Source organism: Odocoileus virginianus, chromosome 32, assembly GCF_023699985.2.
Source record: "Odocoileus virginianus isolate 20LAN1187 ecotype Illinois chromosome 32, Ovbor_1.2, whole genome shotgun sequence".
NCBI classification, from domain to species: domain Eukaryota; kingdom Metazoa; phylum Chordata; class Mammalia; order Artiodactyla; family Cervidae; genus Odocoileus; species Odocoileus virginianus.
Genome location: NC_069705.1, coordinates 2,646,660 through 2,673,384, shown reverse-complemented (window position 1 = coordinate 2,673,384; position 26,725 = coordinate 2,646,660). Strand labels below are relative to the sequence as shown.

General features: G+C 47.7%; 2 protein-coding genes and 1 pseudogene across 5 annotated transcripts in view; 2 read left to right on the top strand and 1 right to left on the bottom strand.

Moving 5' to 3' along the window:
- Nucleotides 1–20,133, bottom strand: part of HOOK3 (hook microtubule tethering protein 3) — an 83,601-nt gene extending 63,468 nt beyond the window's left edge. For 2 of the 3 annotated variants that reach the window (XR_011485083.1, XM_070459760.1), the window contains exons 1-2: nucleotides 19,942–20,133; nucleotides 12,044–12,129 (exon numbers count right to left, since the gene is read on the bottom strand). Coding sequence is in view for 2 of the 3 variants with exons in the window: in XM_070459760.1 (XP_070315861.1) it covers nucleotides 12,044–12,129; nucleotides 19,942–19,998 (143 nt within the window). In the remaining variant the exon portion in view is untranslated. Of the gene's footprint in view, nucleotides 1–12,043; nucleotides 12,130–19,155; nucleotides 19,180–19,941 lie in introns of those variants that run through there. The other variant, XM_070459761.1, reaches the window with a different exon arrangement.
- LOC139032549 (large ribosomal subunit protein eL24-like) lies at nucleotides 12,171–12,770 on the top strand (annotated as a pseudogene).
- A 91-nt stretch (nucleotides 20,134–20,224) lies between the features above and the next one.
- Nucleotides 20,225–26,725, top strand: part of RNF170 (ring finger protein 170) — a 31,277-nt gene continuing 24,776 nt past the window's right edge. Inside the window, exons 1-2 of one of the 2 annotated variants that reach the window (XM_070459762.1) lie at nucleotides 20,225–20,384; nucleotides 26,523–26,666. In XM_070459762.1, coding sequence (XP_070315863.1) covers nucleotides 26,530–26,666 — 137 coding nt within the window. In that variant the 5' untranslated portion in view covers nucleotides 20,225–20,384; nucleotides 26,523–26,529. Of the gene's footprint in view, nucleotides 20,385–20,907; nucleotides 20,974–26,522; nucleotides 26,667–26,725 lie in introns of those variants that run through there. The other variant, XM_070459763.1, reaches the window with a different exon arrangement.

The window sequence follows — 26,725 nt, the reverse complement described above, 5'->3', positions numbered from 1 at the left end:
GATAAAAGCCCCTTATCAGACATTAGATGTGTAAATACTTTCTTGCATTCTGTGAGTTATCTTTTTACAACTTCTTGATGGCACAATTTGCGGCACAATAGTTTTTAATCTTAATAAAGTTCAATTTCATCTATGTCTGCTCTTTGTATTATATCTAAGAAGCTTTTGCCTGATTCAAGGTCAGGAGGACTTACTCCTCTGTCATCTTCTATGATTTTCAACAGCTTCAGTTTTTTTTTTGAGACTTCAGTTTTAAATGTAGGTGTTTTTCTGGTAGGTTATGATCCATGTGCATAGTGTAAGTAAAGGGTCTAACTTCATTCTTCTGCATGTAGATATTCACACTCAACTATTTTTGTTTCGAGCTTAATGTAGCTTCTTTAGCCGAAACTAATTTGAGACAAACTGCAGAAAGAAGGAACTTGTGGAAGACCGCTGAGGTCCGTTATGGTACAGAAAGGCAGCGGGCTGCCTCAAGAACGAGACTGAGGACGGGGAGGCTGTTAGGAATCTGGACGGTACTCATCTGACTTCCACTGTTGCTTCTGCCCATCCATACACTGTCTCTCTGAAGACCAGCCGTTTCTGTTTCTCCAGACACGCTCCAAGTCTTCAACATGCCAGTTCAAGGAGAGAGTTTTAAAGAGCAGCCCCCAGCCAATCCCAATTCTAAATTCCCAGGAAACTGCAAACAATGAAGCCAGAGTCCGTTTCCATCCCCAAGCTGACTGCCATGTGACCACAAGGATGGAGTGGGACACACACTGGGCAGACACCCCCAGAAAGAGGCCTCTCGGCTTAAAACCTCTTGCGACAATGGATAATGCGAAGAAAAAACAACAATATAAGTGAATTCTACTAAAATATTACAGAATTATCATGAAAGTAATTCAGAAAATAAAAAAACTCCATATTTTTAATACTTAAATCATTGAAAAAGCCATAATCTAAAAATCATTATCACTGCCAGCCAAGTAACAGTCTTTCCAAATAAGAAGGACTCATGAGCAGGGCAAGTTGTGAGTCTGGTGCTAAGTGGGGGATGCTCACCCAAAGCCAAAGGCACACTCAACTTCCTGGTTCAGTTGTGACGCAGGGCCACACAGCTGAAAGAGACTTCCATCCCAACAGGAAACCCCTTAACTTATAAACAAAGAAGGCTTTAAAATGTTTAAGAAACTATACAGTCTGAGAACTCCAAGGCTACGGAATACTTTGTTTACAATTTAGAGTACCACGAATTGAAGAACTTGGAGAAATCTGAACAAAACGTTTCAAGCCAAGCACTAGGATACAGTTTGTTTCTTCCTAAGACCACCACATCAGAACCTCAAACCTCAAAACGCTGCCTGAGCAGAGAAGGAAGGACAACCCAGGCAGCTGTTACCACCCTGAACTGAGCACGGGTAACGTCCGAGCCACAGAGCCCGGCACTCCGCATTCACGGTGACCCTGCCAGGAAGGTATCAGGGTCCCCACGTGACACTGCGGAACATCAGACTCAGAAGGTGAGCGATCGCCCCACGTTCATGCGGTTAAGTGGCACAGCTGATGGTTACTGCCACTCTTCTGATAACAGATGAGAAGACTTCAACATGAAACCGGTCCCCTGCAAACACCACCGCGGTCTTGCGGCCAACCCTCTCCTCCTGCTCAGCAGACCAGACACGGACAGCAAAGAGCCACAACATTCAGGACCACGCTCTGTGCTCAGTGGGGGCAGGCGTCTGTCCCGGCCACTGCCGTCTGCCGAGCACTGCGGGTCTGACACACAGCAGTGCCCACCAATACCTGTGCACTGAACAACGATGGGAAAAGTCATAGCGCTTTTACTGAATAAGCTTCCGATCTGCCACTTGGGTGGAACACAGCAACAACAGGAGTCCACAGATCTAAACTATGACACAAATGAACTATCTATGCAAGAGAACAGAGCAGAGAGCTGGCTGGGCGGGGGAGGAAGTCGGGGAGGGCTGGAGGGGGAGGTCGGGGCTGGCAGATGTAAACTGTTGAACACAGTGGATAAACCACAAGGTCCTACTGTGTAGCACGGGGGATTATATTCAATACCCTGGGATAAATCATAATGGAAAAGAATGCTTTGTTAAAAAGAAGGTATATGTAAAACTGAATCACTTGACTGCACAGCAGTAATTAACAACACCGTAAATCAGCCATACTTCAATTAAAAAAAAAAAAGGAACAGTAGTCCCCACCCGGCTTCCATTTAAAGTGACTTTCTGTAGTCATGAACTCTGACTCAATGTGCCGGCATCTAGCCATAACTCTGTTTCTCGAGGCAGTTGACAATTTCCGGTGTTTTCTCAAAACCCCTAATTAACGTTCTCAGGCTAGGATCAAACAACATAAAGGCAATTCTTCTCCAAAATCGTAACAGATTATACTTCTGCACAGATATGCAGCCAACAAGGGATGATCTTACTGGGAGTGTTCCTCATGAGTAAGGGACTATCTTTAGCTTCTTACTACGTCCTGACTCCTGCTAAGAAAACAACGCAAACCAACCACAAAACACACAAAGCCATTTCCTCAACTTTTCCAGTAACACGTCTACTTGGCTATAGCTTCTTTGTCACAGCTTAAGCTAAAGAAAAAGCCCATTAATTTTAATCGTTCATGTAATTCCACAAATACACCGTCTTCCTGTAGTCAACTGCCTCCACAGAAACCAAAACATTAAATTTTATTTCTACCGCTGAAATTATTCAAGTGCCGTAATATTCTACTTGAATCCCCCAAATGAAGATGTCTAAAACAAACCCTGCATTTTGACTTAATTTCTTAATAAAGCATTTAAAAAACCGGGATACAGTTCCCTACAGTTCTGTGTCAGCTTCTACTATACAACAAAGTCAATCGGCTACATTATACATACATCCTTGATACGGCATTTTTAGTAGCATCCCTTATTATTTTTCTTTAATAAGATATGTTGATTCTTAGGTCTATTTTCTCATGATCTTTTCATTACACAAAACAATCGCCTTGGTCCCCTGCCATTAAATGGATGCTGCAGCGTTGGCTGTGATATTTATACTCTGCATCCTTAGTGATGACAAGAATACAGTGAGCTCTGCTTTATCCCGGCTGTATCCGATGAGCAGCGCAGGCACAGAAGCGACGGGCTCTATCTAAACCAAGGCAGCAACCCGGCCCCACAGGCCAAAAGAGCGCTTCCACCACTGTCCACGGCTTGACCGTCACTTCATCTCCTTTCTTTTCCCTCATTCTTGATCTCTGAAATATAAACCTGACGGCACTGAGAGGCACCTCTTACAACTTCTGATCTGGCTCTTCAATCAATATGTGGTTGTGATAGAACAAGAAATAGGTTCGGTCTTTGTCTCTGGTTCCTGGGGCTGAGCTCCTAAAACCCTGTGAATTTCCTGAGTGATGGGGTGTCCTTTACAATTCATCGTGAGCCGTTTCCAGCCACACCCGAGCTAAGGCTAACGGGTGACTCACTGTGAGATCCCTAGACAGCTTCAGGACCACGGCTGGTCCCAGAGGGACATACAGCCCCACCCCCAACCCCCCAGGAAGGGATGGAGATAAAGTTCAAACTCATGGCAGAGACTTCACTCATGGCTCTGTGGTGAAACCCCCAAATAAGCTCCACACGGCAGGGTTCAGGAGCCTCGGGGTGGTAAGCACAGCCCCGTGCTGGGAGGGCAGTGGGCCAGGGGCACGGAGCTCTGCCCCGCCCTAAACCCCACACACCCCTGGGCATCTCTTTCATTTGGTTCCCGAGTTGGATCCTTTACAATAAAACTGTTATCGTAAGCACAGGGCTTCCCCGAGTTTTGTGTCATTCTCACAAATGTCAAACACGAGGGGGTTCATAGGAACTCCAGCATTTGCAGTTGGCTAGGCAGGAGTGTGGGGGCCTCAGGACCCCACGCACATCCACATGGCGTCTGCAATGGGGACAGGCCCGTGGAACTGGGCCTTAATGCCAAGTTAACACACCGAGTTAACACTTGGGGTGCCCTAAGTGTTAGCAGCAAAAGACTTCTACCTCAACTTGTGGGGCCTGAGCCACCTTGGGATGTTGGCGTCAGGGAAACTTGATGGAAAATGACACAAGAGCCAGGAACTCTTCCTGGAGATAAAGGATAAAAGAAGATAAAAGTTGCTTTCTTTTCATTTCAAAGTCAACGTTTATAATTCCATATTCATTCATTCAGCTAACATTTACAGAACACGTACTCCAGAGACGGACAAGTGGGTCTGGAAGTTGAGGGTGGCAGCAAGTAAACAGGTGGTCGGGGGGTGAGGGGGCTACATGGGGAGATGAACGACTATTGAGGGGCCTGGTGGCTGGTGAGGAGCGGCATCTGGAGGTCTGACTGATAAGCCCTGGGGCGGGAGATGCGTGAGGATGAGCCTGGAGCGGCAAGAACACAGGAAAGTGACGTCAGGACAGTGCCAAGGGTGCAGGTCACGTGGGCTCTGACGTGTCACTCAGACACGTGCGGGCCCTCGGTTCTCACCCCGAGTGACCTGGGGCGCCAGGGTCGGCCTGACGCTGGAAACCTGATCAGGAAATCCTCCTGCTGCTGCACGCACGTCAGCCTGCAGGCAGGCAACTGCAAAGACACCGACGCCGGTCTGGAAATTAACACCATCAGGGCGGCCAGACACATACAGTAGCAGGAAAATGAGTAATTTTCATCATAAACCTTCTTCAGTCCTAAAAATTCCACAGTACACCTCTGGGGAGTGAGGCACTTACCTGTACCTCACCCACCTCGGTTCTGACGCCACACCTCACATAACAAAGAAACGCTCCCAGAATACCATCTGATATTCAGTCTACACTCAAATCCCCTCCATTACATCCTTGAGGAGTCTTTGTTCAAACAGAACCCAAGAGTCACGCACTGCACTTGCTTTTGTTTTTGAAGCTGTGTAAGAACACTTAACATGAGCTCTGCCCTCTCAAGAGACACTCAAGGTCAGAGTTCAGTCTTGTTAGCCGCAGGTGCAGCGCAGCATGGTAGACCTCCGGCTCGTGCATCTCGTGGAACGGAACCGTCATACTTGCAGAATAGCAACTCCCCGTCTCCCCAAATCCCAGTCCCTGGCAGTCACCACCCCACGAGTCCGACCACCTCAGACACCTCCCGGACATCACGGGTGGAGTCTGGCCTCCTGGTAGCCGGTCGGCTACTGCCTGGGCATGATGTCCTCGGGGGCGTCCACGCTGCTGCCCACAGTAGGTCTTCCAAGAAGAGCCATCCGACGTGTCCGATCAGTGTCTGTCTGTCTGGGCTCTTTGATCTAGAACTCTTCACCCCTTTCTTGCTGAACAGACCAAGTCAACTGTCCCGCCAAACAGCCCACTTTCTAGATTTGTCTTATCCTTTCCTCGTGACTTAGTTTCACTTCTTCCTCTGTATTCCTCTGTAATCTGGAAGTCAGATCTAAAGGCTAGATTTAGCGATAGTTTAAATGGAGCCATCAGTATCTCCTACAGACTGGATGCGCGATGTGGAGAAACAGAAGGAGAGAGAGGTTTTAAGGTCCGAGCAGCTCAAGGCCAGCAACGCCAACCACTGAAATGAGAGGACGTCTGACTGAGTGGGTCTGGGTAGAAGGCAGGGCTTAGCTTTAGACGTGATGACTCTGAGATGTCTTTCAGATCTGACCGGAGATGCTGAGCCTAAACCAAGTCCGGCTGCCAGAGGAGAGATTCACGCTGGAGATAAAATCTGAGCATCATCAGGATACGGATGATATTCCAGGCCGTGAGACTAATCATCAAGAGGTGAAGCAAAGCAAAGAGAAGAGGGGTGAGGCCTGAATCTAAGGCTCTGCACCCCTAGGAGGGAGCACAGGAGAGGCAGACCAGCCCAGGACATGCAGACCAACCAGCCAGACGGGAGAGCAATCGGCCGGCCACAGCACCCTGGAGGCCAAATGCGAGTGAGTGCCACAAGGAAGACGCAGCAAGGAGATGAACATCTGTCCTTGGAGCGCTCTCGTCGGTCCCGGCAAGGACTGAGAGATCCTTGGAGCACTCCTGCCGGTCCAGGCGAGGACTGAGACGGCATGAGCAGCAGGCAGATAACTGATGTCCCAAACAAGAGTGGCTCCAACGTGATGATGGAGACACTGCCGGAAGAGGATGTTGGGGGGGGGGAGTCTGGGACAGATGCTCCGCCGGGAGGAGGACCAGCATGGTGGCGGACAGGAGCAGGGTCCTGTGAAGTCTGTTTAAAGACACAGAGGCCTGCTGGGGGATGTGGCCCCACAGAGCAGGGGAGGCTGTGGGTGTCGGAAAGAGGGCAAGGGGAAAAGCGACGCTCCTGAGCAGGAGAGGTGATGGGAGCCAGCACAGCGCCCACAGGTGCGGACGTGACAGCGGGACTGCAGCCCGCAGGCAGCAACGGGCAGCGAGGGGCCACACGGGCGCTGGCGGTGGTGGTGGGGGGCGGGGGCGGGGATGCCAGGGAGGTTTTCTTGTGTGTGTCTCAACTTTCTCAGAAGTATGATGGCCCCCACCTTGGAAAGTGATCAGAGAGAGGGGGAACGTGGTGCTGGGGTTCTGCAGGAGGACCTCGGGAGGCGGTCCCCCAGAAGAGGGAGACGGCAGGGCCGGGGCGGCAGTGGCACAGGGCGACCAAGGGTTCATGCCGGGAAACGTAGAATGACGCATCCCAGCATGTCGGTTCAGCTGCATCACAGACCTAAATATAAGCACCGAAACCATAAAACTTCTCGAGGAAAACACAGGAGAAAATCTTAGTGACCCTGTGTCTGTTAAAGGTTTCTTAATACAGTTCCAAAAAAAAAAGGTGAGCTAAAAAAATATATTATTAAATAATAATTATTTAATAATAAAAAGTTTAAAAACATTTGCTCTGCAAAGACACTATTATTAATAAAGTTAAAAGGGAACCCTCAGGCTGGGAGAAAATATTTTAAAACCTATGTCTGAGAGAGAACATGTATTTAGAAATAAAGAACAATAAGTTCAATAAGACAGACAATTCAATTAAAAAATAGGCAAAAGGGGCTCCCCTGGAGGCTCAGTGGTAAAGAATCCACCTGCCAATGCAGGAGGCGTGGGTTTGATCCCTGGGCCGGGAAGATCCCACATGCTGCAGAGCAGCGAAGCCCGTGCACCACAAGCAGTGAGCCTGTGCTCGAGCGCCCGGGAGCCCCAAGTCCTGAGCCTACGTGCCGCAGCCACTGAGGTGGGCACGCCCCAGAGCCCGTGCCCCGCAACAAGGGAGCAGCCCCTGCGCCCCGCAACCAGAGAAAAGCCTGAGCAGCAACAGAGACCCAGCACAGCCAATAAGTAAATAAAAGTATTAAAAAGAAAAAAAAGGCAGACAGGAGAGGGGACAGAGAAAGGGAACCCTCCTTCACTGCTGGTGGGAATGTAAACTGGAGCGGCCACTATGGCGAGCAGTATGGAGGTTCCTTAAAAACCTAAAAAACAGAGCTACCAAATGATTGTGCAATCCCATTCCTGGGTCTGTATCTGGGAAAAAACTCTGAGTGGAAAAGAAACATGCAGCCCGGTGTTCACAGCAGCAGGATTTATAATAGCCAAGACAAGGAAGCAAGCTAAATGTCCATTGACAGAGGAGTGGGTAGAGAAGATGTGGTACATACATATAATGCAATATTACTCAGCCACTTAAAAAAAGAAGGAAATATTGCCATTTGCAGCAACATGGCTACAACTAGAGATTATCATACTAAGTGAAGGAAGTCAGAGAGAAAGACAAATACCACATGGTATCACTTATATGTGGACTCTAAATACGGCACAAGTGAACCTATCTGTGAAACAGAAACAGACTCACAGGCACAGAAGACAAACGTGTGGCCCCCAAACGGGAAAGCGGGGAGACGACAGGCAAGTTAGGAGTTTGGGGTTAGCAGATACAAATTACCACATACAAAATAAAGTCCTACTGCGCAGCACAGGAAACTGTATACAATAAACTGCAATAAACTACAATAGAAAAGAACATATTAAATATATGCACATAACCGAGTCACCCTGTTGTACCCCAAAAGCTAACACAGCTTTGTGAATCAATTATATTCAGTTTTAAAAAATTAAAAAAAGACCACCACAAACTGTTCACCAAAGGAAATATATATATGTGTGTGTGTACACACACACACACACACACACACACAAGAAAAGATGCCCAATGTCACTAGTCATCACGCTGAGAGAAATACAGGTAAACCCCACAGTGATGTACCCCTGGACAGCCACTAGAATGGCTATAATGAAAAACACAGGCTTCAGCAAGTGCTGAGGCCATGGGGCAACTGGAAGACTCACACACTGCCTGTGAACATTAAACATACACCAGTCATTTCACCCTTACACGGAATTTTGCCCAAGAGAAATGAAAGCGTATGTCCATACAAAGATGGGAACACCGATGCTCACAGCATTTGTGATCGACTGTGATGCTAACAGAGCCTCGCTCCATCTGTAACAGCCCAGACTACAGCAGCCCAGGGCTGGAGGGATGGGCTACAGTTGCGCCTGTGCAATGCAACATGCGTGTGCTCCAATAATACAGGCAACAATACGGATGAATCTCAGATTATGTTGCACAGAAAGAAGCCACCACCTCTCCCTCTAAAGGCAAAACATACTATGAGCATATTTACATAACTGTCTATAAAATGCAAATTAATCGACAGAGCAAATCCGTGGTTGCCCTGGGGATGTGTGTGTGGGGGGGTGAAGGGGCTGGAAGGAGAGGCTGAGAAGATCTTTTGAAGTGACTGATATGCTCATTCTCTTGACAGTTTCCTGGGCATCTCCACCAGTAAAAAAAAAAAACACATCAAATTCTACTCTACAAATGTGCGATTCATTGCACGTCACTTTCATTTCAACAAAGCTGTTTAAAAAATGAGGGATAAGCCCTCAAAAGACACGAACGGGCAAGCCAGGAAGAGACAAGGAGGAATCTTAAATGCGCATTATTAAGTGAAAGAAGTCAGTCTACACCCTGCGTGACCGGAAAAGGCTGAAGAGTGGAGACAATCATTGGGGGTGGGGTGACTAGGCAGAGCTCTGGGATTTTCAGGGCAGATGCTATTCTGTGTGGCTGTAATGAAACTCCCGTAAACTGGGGGCTGGGTGATGACGATGCTTCCACGCAGGCTCAGCAATGGCAACAAACGTCCCACGCGGGGGAGGGTCTGTGTGGGGTGCGGCACGGAGCAGGTGGGAGGTCACCAGACTGTTCGCTCAGTTTTTAAAAACTTCTCTTATTGTAGTTAAAATATACGTATGACTTTATCATCTAGACCATTTTTTAAGCTCAGAGGCATGAAGTACGTTCACACTCTGGTCCGACCATCACCGCCATCCACCGCCAGAACTTTCTCATCATCCCGTATTGAAACTTTTTTCCACTCAGTTTTGCTGTGAAACTAAAACTGCTCCAAAAAACAAAGTCTACTGATTAAAAACAAAAAACAGGGAGACGGGAACCTACACAGGCAAACAGCAAGAGAGGAGGCAGCAACAAGATGCTGGAAGCAGAAAAGCAGATGAGCAGAAAATGACTTAAGATGAGAGGGAAAAAAATAAGCTGCACTAACAATAAGCATACTATGAATATATTTGATAAAATTTCTACTGAAACAACAGGAAGATCCAGTTTTTCACTGCTCGGCTCAGGCAAAATGAAGAGACCTGCCCTTTCTCTGGGCACCCACACTTTGCAGGCCTTCCTAGCCCCTCTGCTGGTCGACGTTCTGACCAACAGCTGAACGTCGAAGGTCTTCAAGGCTGAGGTACACCTGTGTTCTTCTTCCTCCATATTCTTCCCTGAGCGATGTAATCCACACTCACGGCTTCTACTGAGAGACACCCAAATGGATATCTACGGCTTGGACTGCAGAGTCGCCTGCTAACTTTGACACTTTCACAACTTTCTCTGCAGCGCTTGTTTTATTAGCAAGTTTGTTTCCATAGTTAGGTTATAAACTCTCTGAACACAACTACCCTGTGGTCTGTGCTTGCCCTGGCCTCACCGGCGCTGGACACAGAGTAGCTGCTCAGTAAGTATCAAGCTGACAGAGGAGGAAGCTTCTGTGAAGCTATATGACGCAATTATTTAAAACAGACAATGCAGAACAACATGGATGAGTCATGCAGACATTACGTTGAAATAATCAGACACAAACGAGTCTCAACTGTAAGATTCCACTTGTGACAAGGATGGTTTGGAACTCAGAATCACGGTATCTTGGAGACAAGGGGTATTGATTATGGAAGGGCATGGCAGGAACCATCGGGGAGCCTGAAATCTTGTACATTCTACCTGGGTGGCGGTTACACCGATGTGTGCACACATACATGCATACGCATACAACACATACATACACAGACACAAATCTGTCACCTTTTTTTGAAAAAAGGGATGCATTTTGAGAAAAAAGGGTACAAAAACAGAATCCTGATGAGAAATATATCTACAAGACTACAATAAATTACAACAACCACTTGGCAGAACATAATGTATGTTACAATCTTGGTTTGGTAAAACAATATATACAAACAGGCTTTCTCATGGTTTCTACAATGGATAGAAATCCTACCCAAAGTAACTTAGACAAAAAAACTCATTTACTGACACCGACTTGGAAAGCTCACATAGCTATGCCCACTTGCCCACAAATAATTCTTACTAAGAACTTGAGTGAAACTCTCGAGGCTGTGTAAAACGCTACTAGGGCACCGCTTAAAGGTGACCATGGAAATCACAAGACCACTCTTCTCAGTGCTAGGCCCAGGGCTGGTCAGGTTTTAGGCAAGCCTCCTCGAGTTCCACCGAAAAGCCTACAGCCTGTGTATCAGGAGGGACGTGCCATGTGAGTGCCGAAGAAAGACAGCAAGCTACAGTTCTCAGGCACGAACCCCTAACGCGAAAGGCAGGCAGAGCCCCTGAAACGCAGGCGTCCGAGCTGCTTCTCAGACGAGCCGCTCTCCACAGCTCCCTGCTAGGTGAGCAACAGCAAGAAGACTTCATGGTGACACAGGTCCTCAACCGCGCTGCGGGGAGCCTCGGCAGTCACAGGCAATCTCTCACTGTCTCAGGCTTCAACAGACAACCGTGTCCCCAGATCGCATCACACCTAATGACATCGTAAATTCACAGGTAATCCTTCACTTGAAAGTTCCTAGGTCAAAAGTTCAAGACAACCTAATAATATCAATTTTATAACTACCATGCTTTCAAAGTGCTTAGAAGGAAAGAATTGGGATTATTTTACATGATATATCCCAAACGAGTATCTCACTCCTTCCATTAGTCAGTGAACAGAGGACCCAGGATACAGACGGAACCAAGAGATGCTGACATTTGACTATTTTGGATCCACAAAGAGTATTTTCAGATGGCTTACTCCAAAAGCAGGTACTGTCCTAGGTGCTAGGACACAGCAGTGAACAAAAGAAACCTCCCACCCCCAGGTGGAGCTTATCTGTGTGTGTGTGTCTGCAGATGGGTGTCTGTGAAAGCAGCAGGTAACACACGAGTAAAATATATGGCATATGAGATGGCGCTACCTACTTCTAGAAGCACACAAAAGGTTAACAGGGACACAGAACATGGGGCACGCCTTTCCTTTATTTTATAAATAAAACATATTTATAAAATGTAAAAATATAAATATATCACCCTTGCTGATCAGACATCTGGGCAGAGTCCTACAGAGAGAGGAAGCCTCTTAAGAGCGCTCTAGAATGGCAAAACTGGGATGCTAACATGAAAATGTCTGCCACACTTGCTGAAAAAAACACATGAAGAATTCCAGAACTGCTGGAGTATGGTAACAATTGCAGCCTTAACTACCCTGCAGCTGAAATGAGCATGGACCACCCAAACCACATATGCTGCTCAGTCCTCAGTCTACAGGCAACTCGTGTTTCAAGCGAACACTTTATTTTTTGGTCCTTGTTTTCAATCTAATAAATATCCATGTACGTAACACAGAAAAAGATAAAGCGATTTATCCTTACATCTTTTGAAGGACCTGGGCCATCACAACCCCATTCGTTAAATCTTCCACGGTCTGGCATGGTGCATCCACGTTAAATGTCTGGATCTGGAAAAAGGGGGAAAAAAAAGAGAGAGAGAGAGAGAGAAATGATTTCACAGTTAACCATACAGCAGAATTCTCAGGCTTCTTTACCTCATCTTGGAGTTGAACACATTTTAAAAAAGCAGAACAGATCTTTCCTTCTCCCTGGCGTTAGCCACCCTGAAGGTGGAGCTGGGCAGTTTCAGCAGGTTCAAGATCTACCCAGGGCATGGAGGGGGGGGGGGGGGGGCGCTACGCCTGGACCGATGGGAAGGTTTTCCAGTTTCTTGATGCAAAATGTGAGCTGACATTCCTCTCCAAGAGGAATCCTCGTCAGACCAACTGGACTGTCCTCTACAGAAGCAAGCACAGAAACGGACAGTCGGAAGATGTTCAAAAGAAAACATGCTGTGCACTCAAATTCCAGAGGGCTGACACGGGTGCATCTCTTCTGATGTGACAGCCAAGAGGAAATCAGAACCTGAACCTGGGAAGGGGCTCAATGAGAATAAGCTGGCAGGGCCGCCAAGGAAGCAAAAAAAGGCTAAGCAAGCATCTCAAAGGGCAGCAGTGGCTGCTGCAAAGGTTCCCACAGAGGCAGCATCTCAGCAGAAGACTGGGAACCTGTGAAGGTTTCTGCTCCCCGAGCTGGTGGAAAACGCTAGGCTGGCAGATTGGAGTTTTAAATAAAGATCTGACTATTAAAAAAAAAAAAAAAAGGCAGAACAGTAAGAAATGTTTTCCCTTATGGGAAATTTCCTGCAGGCTGCATTGCAATTTTTTTCCTTTTGGTAAAAGGGACTGTGGAGGACGCTGGGCAGCTTCCCTGCATTCAGCATCCTCAGAGATAATCACCTAAGAAAGTCAGGGCACCTGCATTCCCTCTGCCAGTGACTGGCTCACAAGCGGGCTCTCAGGCAGACAATCTGGACCAAACGGATGCAAAGAGAGGCTTAACGTGGGCTTCCAGGGAAGGAAAGCCAACCTTCCCTGGCGTGAATAAGCATGCTGGTGGCCTCAATGGCCACGAGCAGGCATCTTGTGACTGTTAGGATGAGGCCAACGCAGCAAATGGCAGAGAAGAGGAACAGGAAGAATGAGGTCCTGCAGGCCAAAACTGAGCCACTGGACTAAACCTCAGAGCCTCCTGTGATGCGAGATCCATCTCTTCTTTACATCTGGCCAAGCTGAGATTTCTTTCACTCAGAACCAAAGTATCGTGGGGGACTTCCTGGTGGTCCAGGGGTTAAGACTCTGCACGTTCACTGCTGGGGGCACGGATCTGATCCCTGGTCGGGGAACCAGGATCCTGCAAGCTGTATGGGGTGCAGCCAGAAGAAAGAACCAAAACAGCTTGATAATACGTAGAAATCACAGCTACAGCTGGGTTAGATCCTCAGTTCACTGTGACTTTAAACATATCATGAATTCCAACTAACATGCTGTAGCTGAGAATCAGTAGCCACATTTGTTATTTCTGAGCAAGATAACACGCTGAGCCAACAATGATTCTACTCAGTAGTGCAACCGAGACTTGGAAAGAAATAATCTCTGAGAACAGATAAAGGATGTGCTCTGCAGTTTATAGGTTAGTAAAACGGAAGAGTACGGGCATCAGAGGATAGAACAGGGAAGAGGGTAAACGGTGGAAGACGCGGTTAAAGGAGGAAGTACCAGCCTGCAAATCCTCACAAGCCACGTTAGGACTTTATCCTCAGGGCAAGTGGAACAGGCAAAGGATTCTAAGCAGGAGAGGGAGGCTGAGCCATGTGCATAGTAACAAGGATTGCAGCAGCTGCAGCGTGAAGAAAGGCTTGCATGGAGGCGGCAGGGAGGCCTGTGCTAACAGGTTTGCATGTTAACACAGTTCAGGTCAGTTCAGTCGCTCAGTCATGTCCAACTCTTTGCGACCCCATGGACTGCAGCATGCCAGGCTTCTCTGTCCATCACCAACTCCCGGAGCTTCCTCAAACTCATGTCCATCGAGTCGGTGATGCCGTCCAACTATCTCATCCCCTGTCTGTTTCCTCCTCCTCTCGTCTTCAATCTTTCCCAGCATCAGGGTCTTTTCCAGTGAGTCAGTTCTTCACATCAGGTGGCCAAAGTATTGGAGCTTCAGCTTCAGCATCAATCCTGCCAATGAATATTCAGAACTGATTTCCTTTGGATGGACTGGTTGGATCTCCTTGCAGTCCAAGGGACTCTTCAAGAGTCTTCTCCAACACCACAGTTCAAAAGCATCAATTCTTCGGTGCTCAGCTTTCTTTATGGTCCAACTCTCACATCCATACGTGACCACTGGAAAAACCACAGCCTTTGACTATGTTAACACAGCTGAGGTCAAACCAGGTGACGACCATAGAAACACTGCAAATAATGTTCAGGGGACCATCTGCCTTCAGTACGTTTTACTCACTGGGTCATATTCCTAGAAGTAAATTTGCTGAACCAAAGTGTATGAACTCTTTAAAGTTTCTGATAAACATCGCTGAGCTGTCCCTGACAAACGCTGTAGCAATCTACTGTCCAACAGTGGGGCAGCATCCATGTCTCTGCGCTGTGCCATCCATCAAATCTTTAAACCAAGAACTGTGAACAAGTGCAGTCAGTAGCTGCTGCTTCTTTTCTGCAAAGTCTGGTGGGTGGAGATGGCTACACGGTGGGAACTAAGGAAATGACCTGAAAGATCCCGCAGCAAGTGGTGGTTTTCACTCGGATGTCTCTTTGGGAGAGGTGACGAAAGGGACCACCAGGGCCCCCAACACTAACCTTGTGGGTGGCAGAGGCTCAATACATTGTTAGTAAATGAATAGATGGGCCTGATAAACATCATCTGTAGGAAATGACACTGAATTTTACTCCACACCCCCGCCTGTTGCCTTCTCAATGATAATGTGGTGGTAACATGATAATGTGGTGGTAACAATGTATCGAATAGTTCAAAAAGAACTAAGTATGCACTGTCATCCTACAGCTGCTGAATTCATCTCTTTCTTGTAGGCTTAGAATAAAAAACAGCAGTGGGCGAAGGCACACCTCACTCATCTCCTGACCCCCAGCCTGACCCAAAAGACCTCTCACTGAACATGCTCGGAAGGTAAACAGTAACTCCAGGGACTTCCCTCGCGGTCCAGTGGTTAAGGCTCCACGCTTCCAAAGCAGGGGGCACGGGTCAGACCCCTAGTTGGGGAAAAAGGATCCTACCTGCCGCCTGGCCTTTCCCCTCCCCTCAAAAAAAAAAAAAAAAAAAAAAAAACGAACTCCATCTCCAGGTTTGCACCTAATTTACTGGCCATGTGACCTTGGATATGCCACTTTACCTCTTGTAATACCAATTTTTCAACCTAGGAATTGGGAAAAATAGCTTCTGGAGGGGTGCTTCAAGAATGAACGAGGAAACAAATGCACATTAGGTACCTGTAAAAGCCTCAAGCAGCAGTTCCCAGACCAGGGTGTACACTGAATGAACTGGGAAGCTGGAGAAGGCTGGGAGTCTATTTTTAACAAGTTCATCAAATAATCTGAGCAAGGGCACCAGTTTGGCAGGTGGAGCCCTCTAATCCAAAGCGCTACCAGATGCAAAGGATGAAAGATCAGAAAACTGCCACTGGGCAATCAGAAGAAAAAAACTCAATAAAGCAGGCAATTCAATCATGCAAGTAATTTACTTGTAAGACTGTTATCTGTTTATCTCGTGGGACTTAAAACTATTTTCATTTTAATTTTTAAAATGTGGCTTCCAAACAATTCTTTTCTCTGAGTTGGCTCTTGAGGGTTTTTAGCCGCTCATGAGGATGTCCATCTCTGCCTTGAGATAAAAGTAACGCAGGTCCCAGACAGACTCTCTCTGCGGAGTTCCCTTCTGAGGCGATAAAAATATTCTTGGAATTAGCGGTGATGGTTGACAATCTGTGATCACACCACAGAGCACTGAATTGTGCACCTCGAAAGAACTTCGTGGTACAGGTATTACAATTAAAAAAAAAAAAAAAAACCTGTCACCTACCAGTTCTCATAAACTCTTGAGTTAACATCTACAGGGTGTTTCAGGGTAGTAGTAGAGTAAAATTTAAAGGTAATTGCACGCAACCACATTAGGGCATGAAACTCTGCCTCAAGGGTCATAACCTCTCTTTTAATTCCAAGAAGCTCTATTAACACCAACGGGAGCTCCACCTCACCGCCCCCACGAAGTCATGAGAAGGAGAAAGCTCGAGCTCACCTGGAATGACTATCTCCACAGCAGTGATTCTCAACCGCGGGAGCTCTTACTCCCCGTGAGAAATTTCTAGTTGTAACAACCAAGTGGGAGCTATTAGCCTCCAGGAGGTACAGACCAGGGATGCTACTACTGAACCGCCTACAGTAAGCTCAGGGCAGTGCCCACGACGAACGTGACCCAGTCCCGACTGCGCACAATGCTAAGGCTACCAAACCCTGCTCTGGAGCAGTGGTTCTCAACGTGGGCGCTTAGGTCACTAACAGCACCACCTGGAAACCTGCTGGAAACGCAGAGTAGCAGATCCTAGCCCAGCCCTCCCGAATTACAGGCTCTGGAATCCGGACCTGGCAACCCGCACTTTGACGAGCCCTGCAATTATGTTGATCCATACTAATGCATAGGAAACACTTCTCAGCGTCACCCTGAATACAATCTGAACACTGGTGAAGTTCCTCATCCAAAGTTACCCACAGTTAGCACGCAGCCAAGTCAGGACTTGAACCCAGGTGGTCAAATTTCAGAACCTACACTCTGAACAGGTTAAACAGGCCCTCTACTTGGGGGGGGGGGGAGATAAGAAGGTTAAAGCTTTTAAAAACTACGTCTTTTTGTACATCTGACTCCCTCATTCCTCCAGTGGAGGACACCAATGGTAAGCAGAACAGCGTTAGAAAGGCAGAGCGAGTGAACGGGGGAGGTATCAGCCTAGGAACACACCCTTCCTAACTGTGAGCACTGGTGCGCCGTTTCACAGGTCACTGCATGAAAACTTACAAGGGTGCGTTGATATCATTGTGTGGGGATGGCTCCTGTTCCACTTAGCTTCCTGCCATTAATTGGGGGCATCCCTGAGTCTCTGGTTTTTCAGCCTCATAACCCTAGGAAAGAGCAATCATTTCCTGCACGGCTGGAAGGAACAGGTGTACTACGTAGGGCAGACTTTTTCTAACAGGTTAAGAGTGCATTTTGACTCAGAGGGTGGGGAGACAGGGAGAGTGGAAATTTTCCAGCATGTCCTGCTGAACTTGCTTGGTGCATCCACTTTGATTCCGAATGTAACCTTCAACTATTTTCCCTAGGTAGGATGATACTTTGTCTCTTAACAAACATTGCTCTTTCAACAAAAATGTGGAACGTGTGGTTCTGGGGCTAACCTCTCCAATACAACAGCAAATTTAGCCAGCATTTGGGGCAATCAGACATCCCACAGAAATGAATTCTGTACAGGTGGCGACAGTTATCCTTTCAAGTGCCTTGATGCTATTAGTTCAACTACTTCTGGTGGAAGAACTTCTTATAAGTACTATATACCTCTGGTCTCAACCTAAATGCTGTGGAGTGAAAATAAGCTCTTATTTGATGTTCGGGACCATAATTATATTCTTCAGTGATTGAATGTGGAGGCGTAGTGCTATATGCAGCTCAAGGACTGAATGACCTAGGCTGAACCTCCAGCTCTCGGGTCTTCTCTGCCACTGACAGCAACTGCCTGCATCTTGCTGAGCGTGGCAGTTACCTTTCCACCTACTGTGCGCGGAGCAGTTGCACAACCAGGTTGGCTAGAACTTCGTACAAAATAGAGCAAATTATTTCAAATGTGGGGGGGGGGGGGCGGTCTTTTCTGAGGAATGTACAGTGTACATTTTCTTTCCTCACTTTTCCTGTTGGAACTGTCTTTGGCATTAACCCAGCCTTCAGACAGGAGGGGAGCTACTGGAGTAAAGGGACATTTTCAGCTACCTGGGACATTTTCCACATTTGTAATAACAACTAGAAGAACAAACCCCCCATTTAAACTCAACTTTACTTGGAAAGGACTCAAGGTACAATGTTTTAAAATGTTTCCAAGTCTTAGAATTGATTATCTTTGTTTGGACTCTGCCCTCCAGTTTTGTCATTGATAATCTCTTATCTTCCCCCTAGAAACTTTCCTTGATGAGCCTTCCAGTGAAATTTCAAAAAGGCTGTTTTCTACAAAGCCAGATCCCTTGACCACTCTCTGGAGCTGATCACCTTGATGATCTCTATTTTTTAACAACTTACCAGATTTTAAACAGATGCTGCCATGACGTGCTTCTCTTAGCACCCCTTCAAACTTCCCTCTGTGGTTCTGCCTTTGTTACTTTTATTAGCACTTTTCACCCAAATCACTGCACTGATCACCTTTTGGCAGATGCCCTTCAAACACACCTTTTTTTCTGTGACTTGTCTTTCCAAACTTTAAACAATGCAGTCCTACTTCAGATTTAATACCCTTCTTCATCTCTGCCCTCTGGGCTTTTTTCTTTCTAGCACTGAAGGAGGTACAGACTCAAAAATGCTCATTTTCAGATCTTCCACCTTCTGTTTACAACCTCTGCCAAATCCAGTCCTTCCACAAAATCAAAGAATGTGGTGACTCCTTCCTTTATCTCTGTCCTCCCAGTCAAACTCTGGCCACATTATGCACCTTATCAGGTTTGTCTCTGCCCTAAAATACAGCCGTGAAACCCATTTCCCCACGTGAAGCTGCACCTCACTCTAGCTGTAAGCTGTGTGTGAATTATATATACTGCAAACAACTCGAAATGCCAAGGACGGCCTCATGCAAGTCACTGAACAGACCCCTCTATCGTGGTACATACTGTCTCAGAAAACACAACTTGATCCGTGACGAAAGACAAATTATGACAACCTCAGACGACTTTCACATTTGTTACAACCAGCCTAGGGCAGTGCCCCAGTAACCCTTCCACTCTAAGGTCCCCATGGAGGAGACTCAAGTCCACAATCCAAGCTCATCACCCAAGGCACCGCTAAATATAACCCGTTTGGCATCTGTTTCTTACCTGGAGCATTAATACATATGCTGTAGTCACCTCCATACATATATTTGTGCTTCATTCTAAAAGTGATACTAAAAGTGATATTTAACGTTTTTTAGCAGTGAGTGAAACGAAATCTCCCCAAAATAAGTACCGGATTTATCCCGTGGCTCTGCAGATACACACACACACACACACACACTCCTCGGGTACTGACACCACACTTAAGACAAACACACAAGCTTGGGTGTTAATGTCCAGCTGTAGAAAAGGCTGCTACAGGCACGGTTCTTGGCGTGAGAACGGAACACCTTTACAGGCACATGTAAGAATTTTAACCAACATTTAATAACTGAAAATTGAGAAAGCCACAGCGTGGCGCTCCCCCCACCCTCCGCAAATGTCGACTCCCACTACAGACGCCCAGATCCCCCCGCCTTGCGGATTTATTTCCATCCCGAGCACCTTCCCCGGGCACCTCTCCCTTCCTCTCGGATGCCCGGCACGGGCCTCCGTGGAAGCCCCCCTGCCCTCCTCCCCGCGCGGCCCCCCCCCCCCCCCCCCCCCCGCCCCGCCCGGGGCTGGGCCGTCCTGCCAGCGTGACAACAAAGGCGGGAGCTTCGGGCCGGGGTCCCGGGAGCCCCCCGCCCGCCGTCCCCGCGGCGGCCCCCGGCCTCCGCCCGGCACCGGGGGCCCCGCGCCCCGGATGTGACGGCAGCGCCGGCCGGGCGCGGGGTGGGGGCTGGGGGACCCTGGGACGGCGGCCTGGCGGAGGTCGGGGGTCCCCTCCGGAGCGCGGCGCCCACCTACCCAAGTGAGGAGGCTCTCGCACAGCTCCGCCCGCTCCAGGGTCTCCACGTTGAACATCTTCCCGCCGCGGCTCCGGCCGCCCCGCCCCGCCTGGAAGGCCCGCGGCGCGGCCCGGGCTGCGTCCTCCGCGCGGCCGCCGACTCCGCCCGGCGCTGGAGGCCGCCGCGGCTCCCGCAGCGTCACCGGCGCGCCGCCGCCGCCTCGCCCGGCCCGCGCCCCGCCCGCCGGCCCGCGCCGCGCACGGCCCAGCCCGCCCGCTGCCCGCCGGCCGCCCCCGCGCACGGAAGCGCGCAGCGCGCGTGCGCCGCGCCCGCGCCCGGGCCCGCGGCAGGAGGAGGAGGCGGGGGCCGCGGCCAGAGGTGCCCGCGGGGGCGGCGGGCGGCCCCGGAAACACTCCGCGCCTCGGTCGCCGGGAGCTGCGAGGCGTCCCCGGCGCTGCAGAGGTACGCGCGGCCGAGCGCCGGCGGGGCCCCGGGCCCGGGCGGGACGGCGGGAGGCCCCGGGCGCCCGCGCCGGACGGCCGACGTGGCGAGCTCGGGGCGCGCGGACCTCGCGGCCCGGGGAGGCGGGGGACTGGGGGTGGGGGCGGCGGAGGGGCGGAGGGTGGTGGTGCCGGTCCGCCCCACCCCCCAGGGCACCGCGGCCTGGCCCTCCTTGCCCAGTGGCCAGGGGACTGGCCTTCACCCTTCCCCCACCCCGTTCCAGAGCATGCACCCTCTGCAGCGTTACCGATGAATCATTAGGCGAGACACCGTGTGCAGGAAAGTGCACACAGCGTGCGTGCCTAAAGACTAGTTAGTAATAAACAGGCAGGTAAAAAAAAAAAACAAAACAGCATTGCCTCCCCCACCTCCTGTTCCTTTATTGAGCACCTTCCCTCCTCCTTCCGCTGACTTCTGTGATGCTCACTTTCTTGCTTTTCCTTATAGCTTCCCTACCGACGTCTGCGTGCCTAAACCGCGCCGTTTTTACTCTGCCTGCTTTTGAACTTCTGCGAAATTGTGTGTGTCATTTCGTGGCTTTTCTTTCCTAGTAAGTTTGTGCAGATCCCTAGGTAGTTTTCACTGCTGTCTAGTACTCCGCTGTATGAATACAACCGTCTGTCCATGCTACTGGTGATGGGCAAATTTTGCTCTTCTAGTTTGTGGCTAAGAACAATGCTCTAACATTCTTATCCCTATAGACAGGTGCCACGTGTAAGTTTTTTGGGAGATAGGTGCCTTTGAATCCTAGAATTTTTGAGGTATAGGGTATGCATAACTTTGCCACATGATGCCGGACTTTTATTTGGGGTGCAGCAAGATTAGCTTCCCAGCACACACCTTTCTTTGGTTTTCAGTTCCTGGAGTCCACTTTTCCCATTAAGACTAGGTTTTGGAGCCCCCTTTACCCATTAAGATTAGGTTTTGTTATTGAGCTTGCAGAACTGCCAAGACAGCATTGAGTTTTGTTGTTGTTGTTTTCATTTATATGTATTTGGCTGCATCAGGTTTTAGTTGCAGCAAGGGAATCTTGTTGAGGCAAGCAGGATCTCTAGTTATGGCATGTATGCTCAGTAGTTTGTGTTAGTTGCCCTGCGGCCTGTAGGGTCTTAGTTCCCTGACCAGGGGTTGAACCAGCGTCCCCCTGTATTGCAAGGCAAATTCACAACCACTGGACCACCAGGGAAGTCCCAGCGTTGAGTTTTTAGTGATGCTTTTCAGAGTAGCAGTTGTCAGGTTTTTTCATTTTGTGAATCTAGAAAATCTTACCGGGAGTCTTCTCAGTGGTCTTTTAAGTATTCTTCCCTACAGCATTTGATTCTAAAGGCAGAGGAACCTGTAGAAGTGATAAAATGCCCCCCACCTGCCCTTGTTTCCTCTCTTGGTGCCTCTGGACCTTTGTGGAACCAGAGTTTCTACATTCCGAGCTAGGTTATATCTGTCGACTCCCTGGCACTTTTAAGTGACCTTTTTTGCCTTGTTAGACAAGTGAAGTCAACAAGTCGGTCTGCCCTCCCATGCAGCCTTTCCTGAGATGTGGATCCTTTCTGAAAGGCCTGTCCCAAGAGAGCATCTTCACTCCACCTGCTCCCTTTCTCGGGGCTTTGACCTCGGCCTCCCACGTCTCGGGTTTGAGGGCTCACCCACAATTCACTGGTGCGTGATGTGTTCTTGAGCTTTCCATTCGGTAGCTGCAGTTCCCCTCCATGAAGGAAATCATATTAAAAACTTCTCGCATGTGAGTAGTTGTCTGCAAAAGCCATGTTTCTACATGAGTTTGGGTAAAAAGACGTTGAGTTTTCTCCTTTGAAGTTATGGAACTTCCTACACTTCCTGTGTTTGTCTGTGCTGTTTTTTTTCCTGGAAGCTTTGGAAAAGACCAAAGGGAAGTGAGTGGAACTTGTCTTAGTTCGCTCCTTTCTCAGGCTAGTTGGAAGCTAGTTCTCATCTACAGCTGTTTTATCAGCTTCACTTAAACACAGTGGTGTCCTTTGTGGCAATGTGCCAAGTTTATTCAATCCTCCCAAGAAATACATACTTAGAGCTCTGATTAAAGAGGGCTTGGGATGCTACTTAGTTCAGTTGTGGGGAAGGCGTGGCTAGGTTTTATCATGGGTCTGTGGACTCCTTGAAGATGGTTAATAATAGTAATCAAAGTATCATAGCTTCCATTTATTGAGAGCCTGCCAGCATGCCAAATGTTTTACCTTTATTAACTCATCAACTCCACAAAACAAGGATTTTTTTGTGAGGGAGGCCCCAAAAAGTAGCTGTTCAACATAAGTTTGTTAATTTTATGTATTTTACTTACAAGGAAGCTGATATCCAGATTTTGCACAAGTACGCAGTTGTCTGACTGCAAAACTCGTTCTTCTTCAATATATTAAGCTGCTCGATAAGAGTTGGCCAGCTGCATGGTAATGAAGCCACTGCGGCGGTCAGTTCCTGTTCTATCAGTTATCAACACCGTTCCCAAGATCGATGTGTTTTGTTTCTGTAAATCTCAAATCGTTAAAGACAGAGTACTAATCACTTGTTTTCATTTGACAGGATCCTATGAAATAGATGAGATACCATGTTTTATACATTCCATACCCTTTCCTCGGGGTTTCAAGCAAGTAGCGCATTCAGTGCATTTAGAGCGAGGCCCTGTAGTGCGTGTCACTGAGGTCTTCAGAAGGTGCCCACCTCCCGGAAACCAGCAGTCTCTAAGTTGCTTGATAGGAATAGTAGACGTCTTAAATCTTTGAGCACTGAAGCCTAATTTTCCGCCCTGAAGGGAGGAAGCAGGCACTGGCCTTTGTGTTTATTATTAAAGTAATACATCCTGGAAAAGAATTCAGACTGTAGAATTTTATCCTGGGAAAGATACGAATCTGGCTCTCCCAGGCCAGCTGCCCACTTGTAAGCGTTTTAACCTTTGCTATTTACCTTTCCTGCCTTTTATTTATTTGTTTTTTTAATTCCAAAAAAACCTCTGCATCAGAGAAGTGTGGTGGTAAAAGGAAGTTAAGAAATCCTCAAACCCCAGCCTTTTCCTTTTGCAGAAAATGAGCGGTCCTAAGAAGGAAGTGGCAACCCACTCCAGTACTCTTGCCTGGAAAATCCCATGGACAGAGGAGCCTGAGAGGCTGCCGTCCATGGGGTCGCAAAGAGTCGGACACGACTGAGCGACTTCACTCACTTAAGAGATTTAAGTGACAGCAGAATCGGAGCTGAGCTCTGGGCTCTGGTGCCTCCCGTGGTGCCTGGGCTCGAGCTGAGAACCTCGCCCCTGCTTACAGTCAGCAGCACTGTTTGGTCTCGGGCCAGTAGAACCTGGAGGACTGGAGCTCAGGTTGACGTTGGAACTCATTTTCAAGTCATCTCTCCAAGTAGATGATTTTATTCCTTTTTATTGTTTATCCCCTGTAATCTTAGATGGGCCTCTTTGCAAACTGAAGTGGTGATATCAATACCTCATTTCTGAGTCATTAGCTCCTCCTCTTTTTTTTTTTTTTTTGACTTTGATGATAAGAGAGACTGCTGGCGGAAGTTAACTATTGAAACCCCCAACAAGCCAATCAGACACCATTAGTAGTTGTCCGTGCGAGGGCTGGGGTTTCCACGTGGCCAGGAAACGCAGCCGAAAGGGCCACAGGTTCCTCTGTGAAACTCCCCAGCTGTCTCTGCCCTTCCCACCCTCTCTCAGCCCAGGCACCTTCTTCAGTGACACTAGAATTTGTGGAAATAAAGTGACTCTTCGTTTCAACAACATTGGACACTTTTGCTCTAAGGTGATGCAAATAACGTTACGTGATCCTGCAGCACTCAAAGTATCCTGGATCTCTGAGCTCTCGGAAATGTGAAGAAAGCAGTTATCTTAAGGGCATCATTGGTAGAAGTCAAGTATTTTTTCAGTAGAGTGTGTGCATATATATACATTTTTTTATTGAACTGTAGTTGATTGGCAGTGTTAACGATAGTTTCATGTGTAGAGCAGAGCGATTCAGTTATAAGGAAGGGGGGAATGAGTTGGGAGATTGGGCCTGACATGCACACACTGCCGTGTGTATTAACAGCTAGTGGCAAACCTGCTGTATACCACAGCTGATCCCGGGGCTTTGTGATGACCTAGAGGAGGGGGCTGGGGGTGGTGGGAGGGAGGGGATATAGGTATACTTGTAGCTGAGTCACATCGTTGTACAGCAAACTTACACAACACTATAAAGCATCTTACTCCAATAGAAAAGGAATATATAGTGTGTGTGTGTGTGTGTGTGTGTGTGTGTATAGTTTATACAGTAGAATTTAGTCACATTATCTCTGATTACACTTGGAAGAACACGGAAACAAATGCAACCCATTTTTTTTTTTTAAGTACAAAGTAATGAACTCCCTAAACGTCCAGCGTATGAGGGAATCCTCATAACCTGATTCAGTAATTAGAGCCTGGGAATCTTGACATGGGATAACATTTGCTTATCTCTGAGCAGATGTGAGTCAGCCTCACTGCCCTTTGGACTTCTGACATGACCCAGCATCTCCTAATTTAAACAGAAGAGACCTGACCATAATAAAAATCTAAAACTGTCCGCACGGTCCACCCCGAGATTGGTGGAAGCTCTTTTCTTCGGTTTCACTTAGCTGTTCATCTGAGTGTTCTTTTGAATAAAATCCTGAGGTGAAAGCTCCTTCGCTGAGTTCCTGGTGTGTGCTTTCATTAAGGATACTCAAAACCTGTCATTAGAAAGTTCCTGATGCATCAGACCATTACTATGTATAAAGCCGATGAAAGCTGTCTGATCTGTTTTGTTTGCTTAAGTTTCTTCCATGAGAGGTCACTCATTTTCTTACTAGTTTTTCAGGTCCTTTTCTGAAGCGTTAAGACTTTCACACTCAAAGTTTCCTTTTAACAGAAACTCACCTGATTAATGATGCCATTGAATAAAGCTATTTTCAGGGCAGTACATTATACAAATAGAGGATTTTATTTATAAATAGTTATATATGTGTCGTTGAATATTTATTGCCTTTATTTCCCTTTAGGTGTCTTATAAGATTTTAAGTAACTTTAGTGTTTGTCATCTGAAAGAAATAAGAATTACCTGTGATATTTGGATTCTGATGTGGTCTGGCTAACTTCCCTCATACTTATAGAAATCAGGTATTATTTTCCTCCAGTTGAGTGATAACTTTCTCAAGTGGGAAGGATCCTTTCATATGTTCCCTTTTCTCTTCATAAGGAAATTCAACCTCAGAGTCATTCTGTGTTCCAAGCAGTTCACAGAATTCTGAACCATAAGCTGAGCTTAGTCCCAGGTGAGGCTAGTAGTTTTCCAAGCACCAGAATTTTCATGAATTCAGGTAGTCTCAGGATAGCTGTAAAAGGCCATATGTTCTACAGTCTTTTGACTTTTCAGATTGCTAACACCGTAAGGTAAGCTGCTCCTGTTGTATTAGGTCCTGCTGTGTGTAGGACTCCGCGCCAGGTAAGGCAGGAATGTTTGCAGAAGCAGACTTTTTGCTTCCCTGTGCATGCGTGGTGCATTCCATCACCTTCAGTGAGGGACAGGACGGGGTGTGATCTACCTGGGGAACGCTTGTGGTGTTCAGGAGTAAGGAAAGAGGCCCTGGGCATGAGGAATGTCTTTTACTCCTTAACACTTTATTTTTTCCTTTGTTTTTGTCTGTGCTGGGCCTTCGTGGCTGCGTGCGGGCTTTCTCAAATTGCAGCAAGTGGAGGCTACTCTCTCATTGAGGTGCACAGGCTTCTCACTGCGGCGGCTTCTCGTTGCAGAGCACGGGCCCTGGACTCTCGGGCTCTGTAGTTGTGGCTCACGGACTTAGTTGCCCTGCAGCATGTGGGATCTTCCCAGGTCAAAGATCGGACCCCTGTCCCCTGCATTGGCAGGCGGATTTTTAACCAGTAGACCAGCAGGGAAGTCCTCTTCTTTAATAATTAAAAAAAAAAAAAAAAACTCATTGCTGGAGTTATCCTTTAATGGGCACTAAAAAAGCAACTGTATCAGAGGTCAGCTACATTTAAGTTGTTTTTATGGATAGACGTCATTTTCACTGTACTGTTTGTAATGTTCGTCTTGTTTCTTTTCCTTTTAGACCTGGAATGGCCAAATATCAAGGTGAAGTTCAGAGTTTGAAACTGGATGATGATTCAGTCATAGAAGGAGTAAGTGACCAGGTGCTTGTGGCGGTTGTGGTCAGTTTCGCTTTGATTGCTACCCTGGTATATGCACTTTTCAGGTGAGACCACAGGACAAAAGAATAATGCATATTTCCAAGGGCAACTGACTTTCTGACTA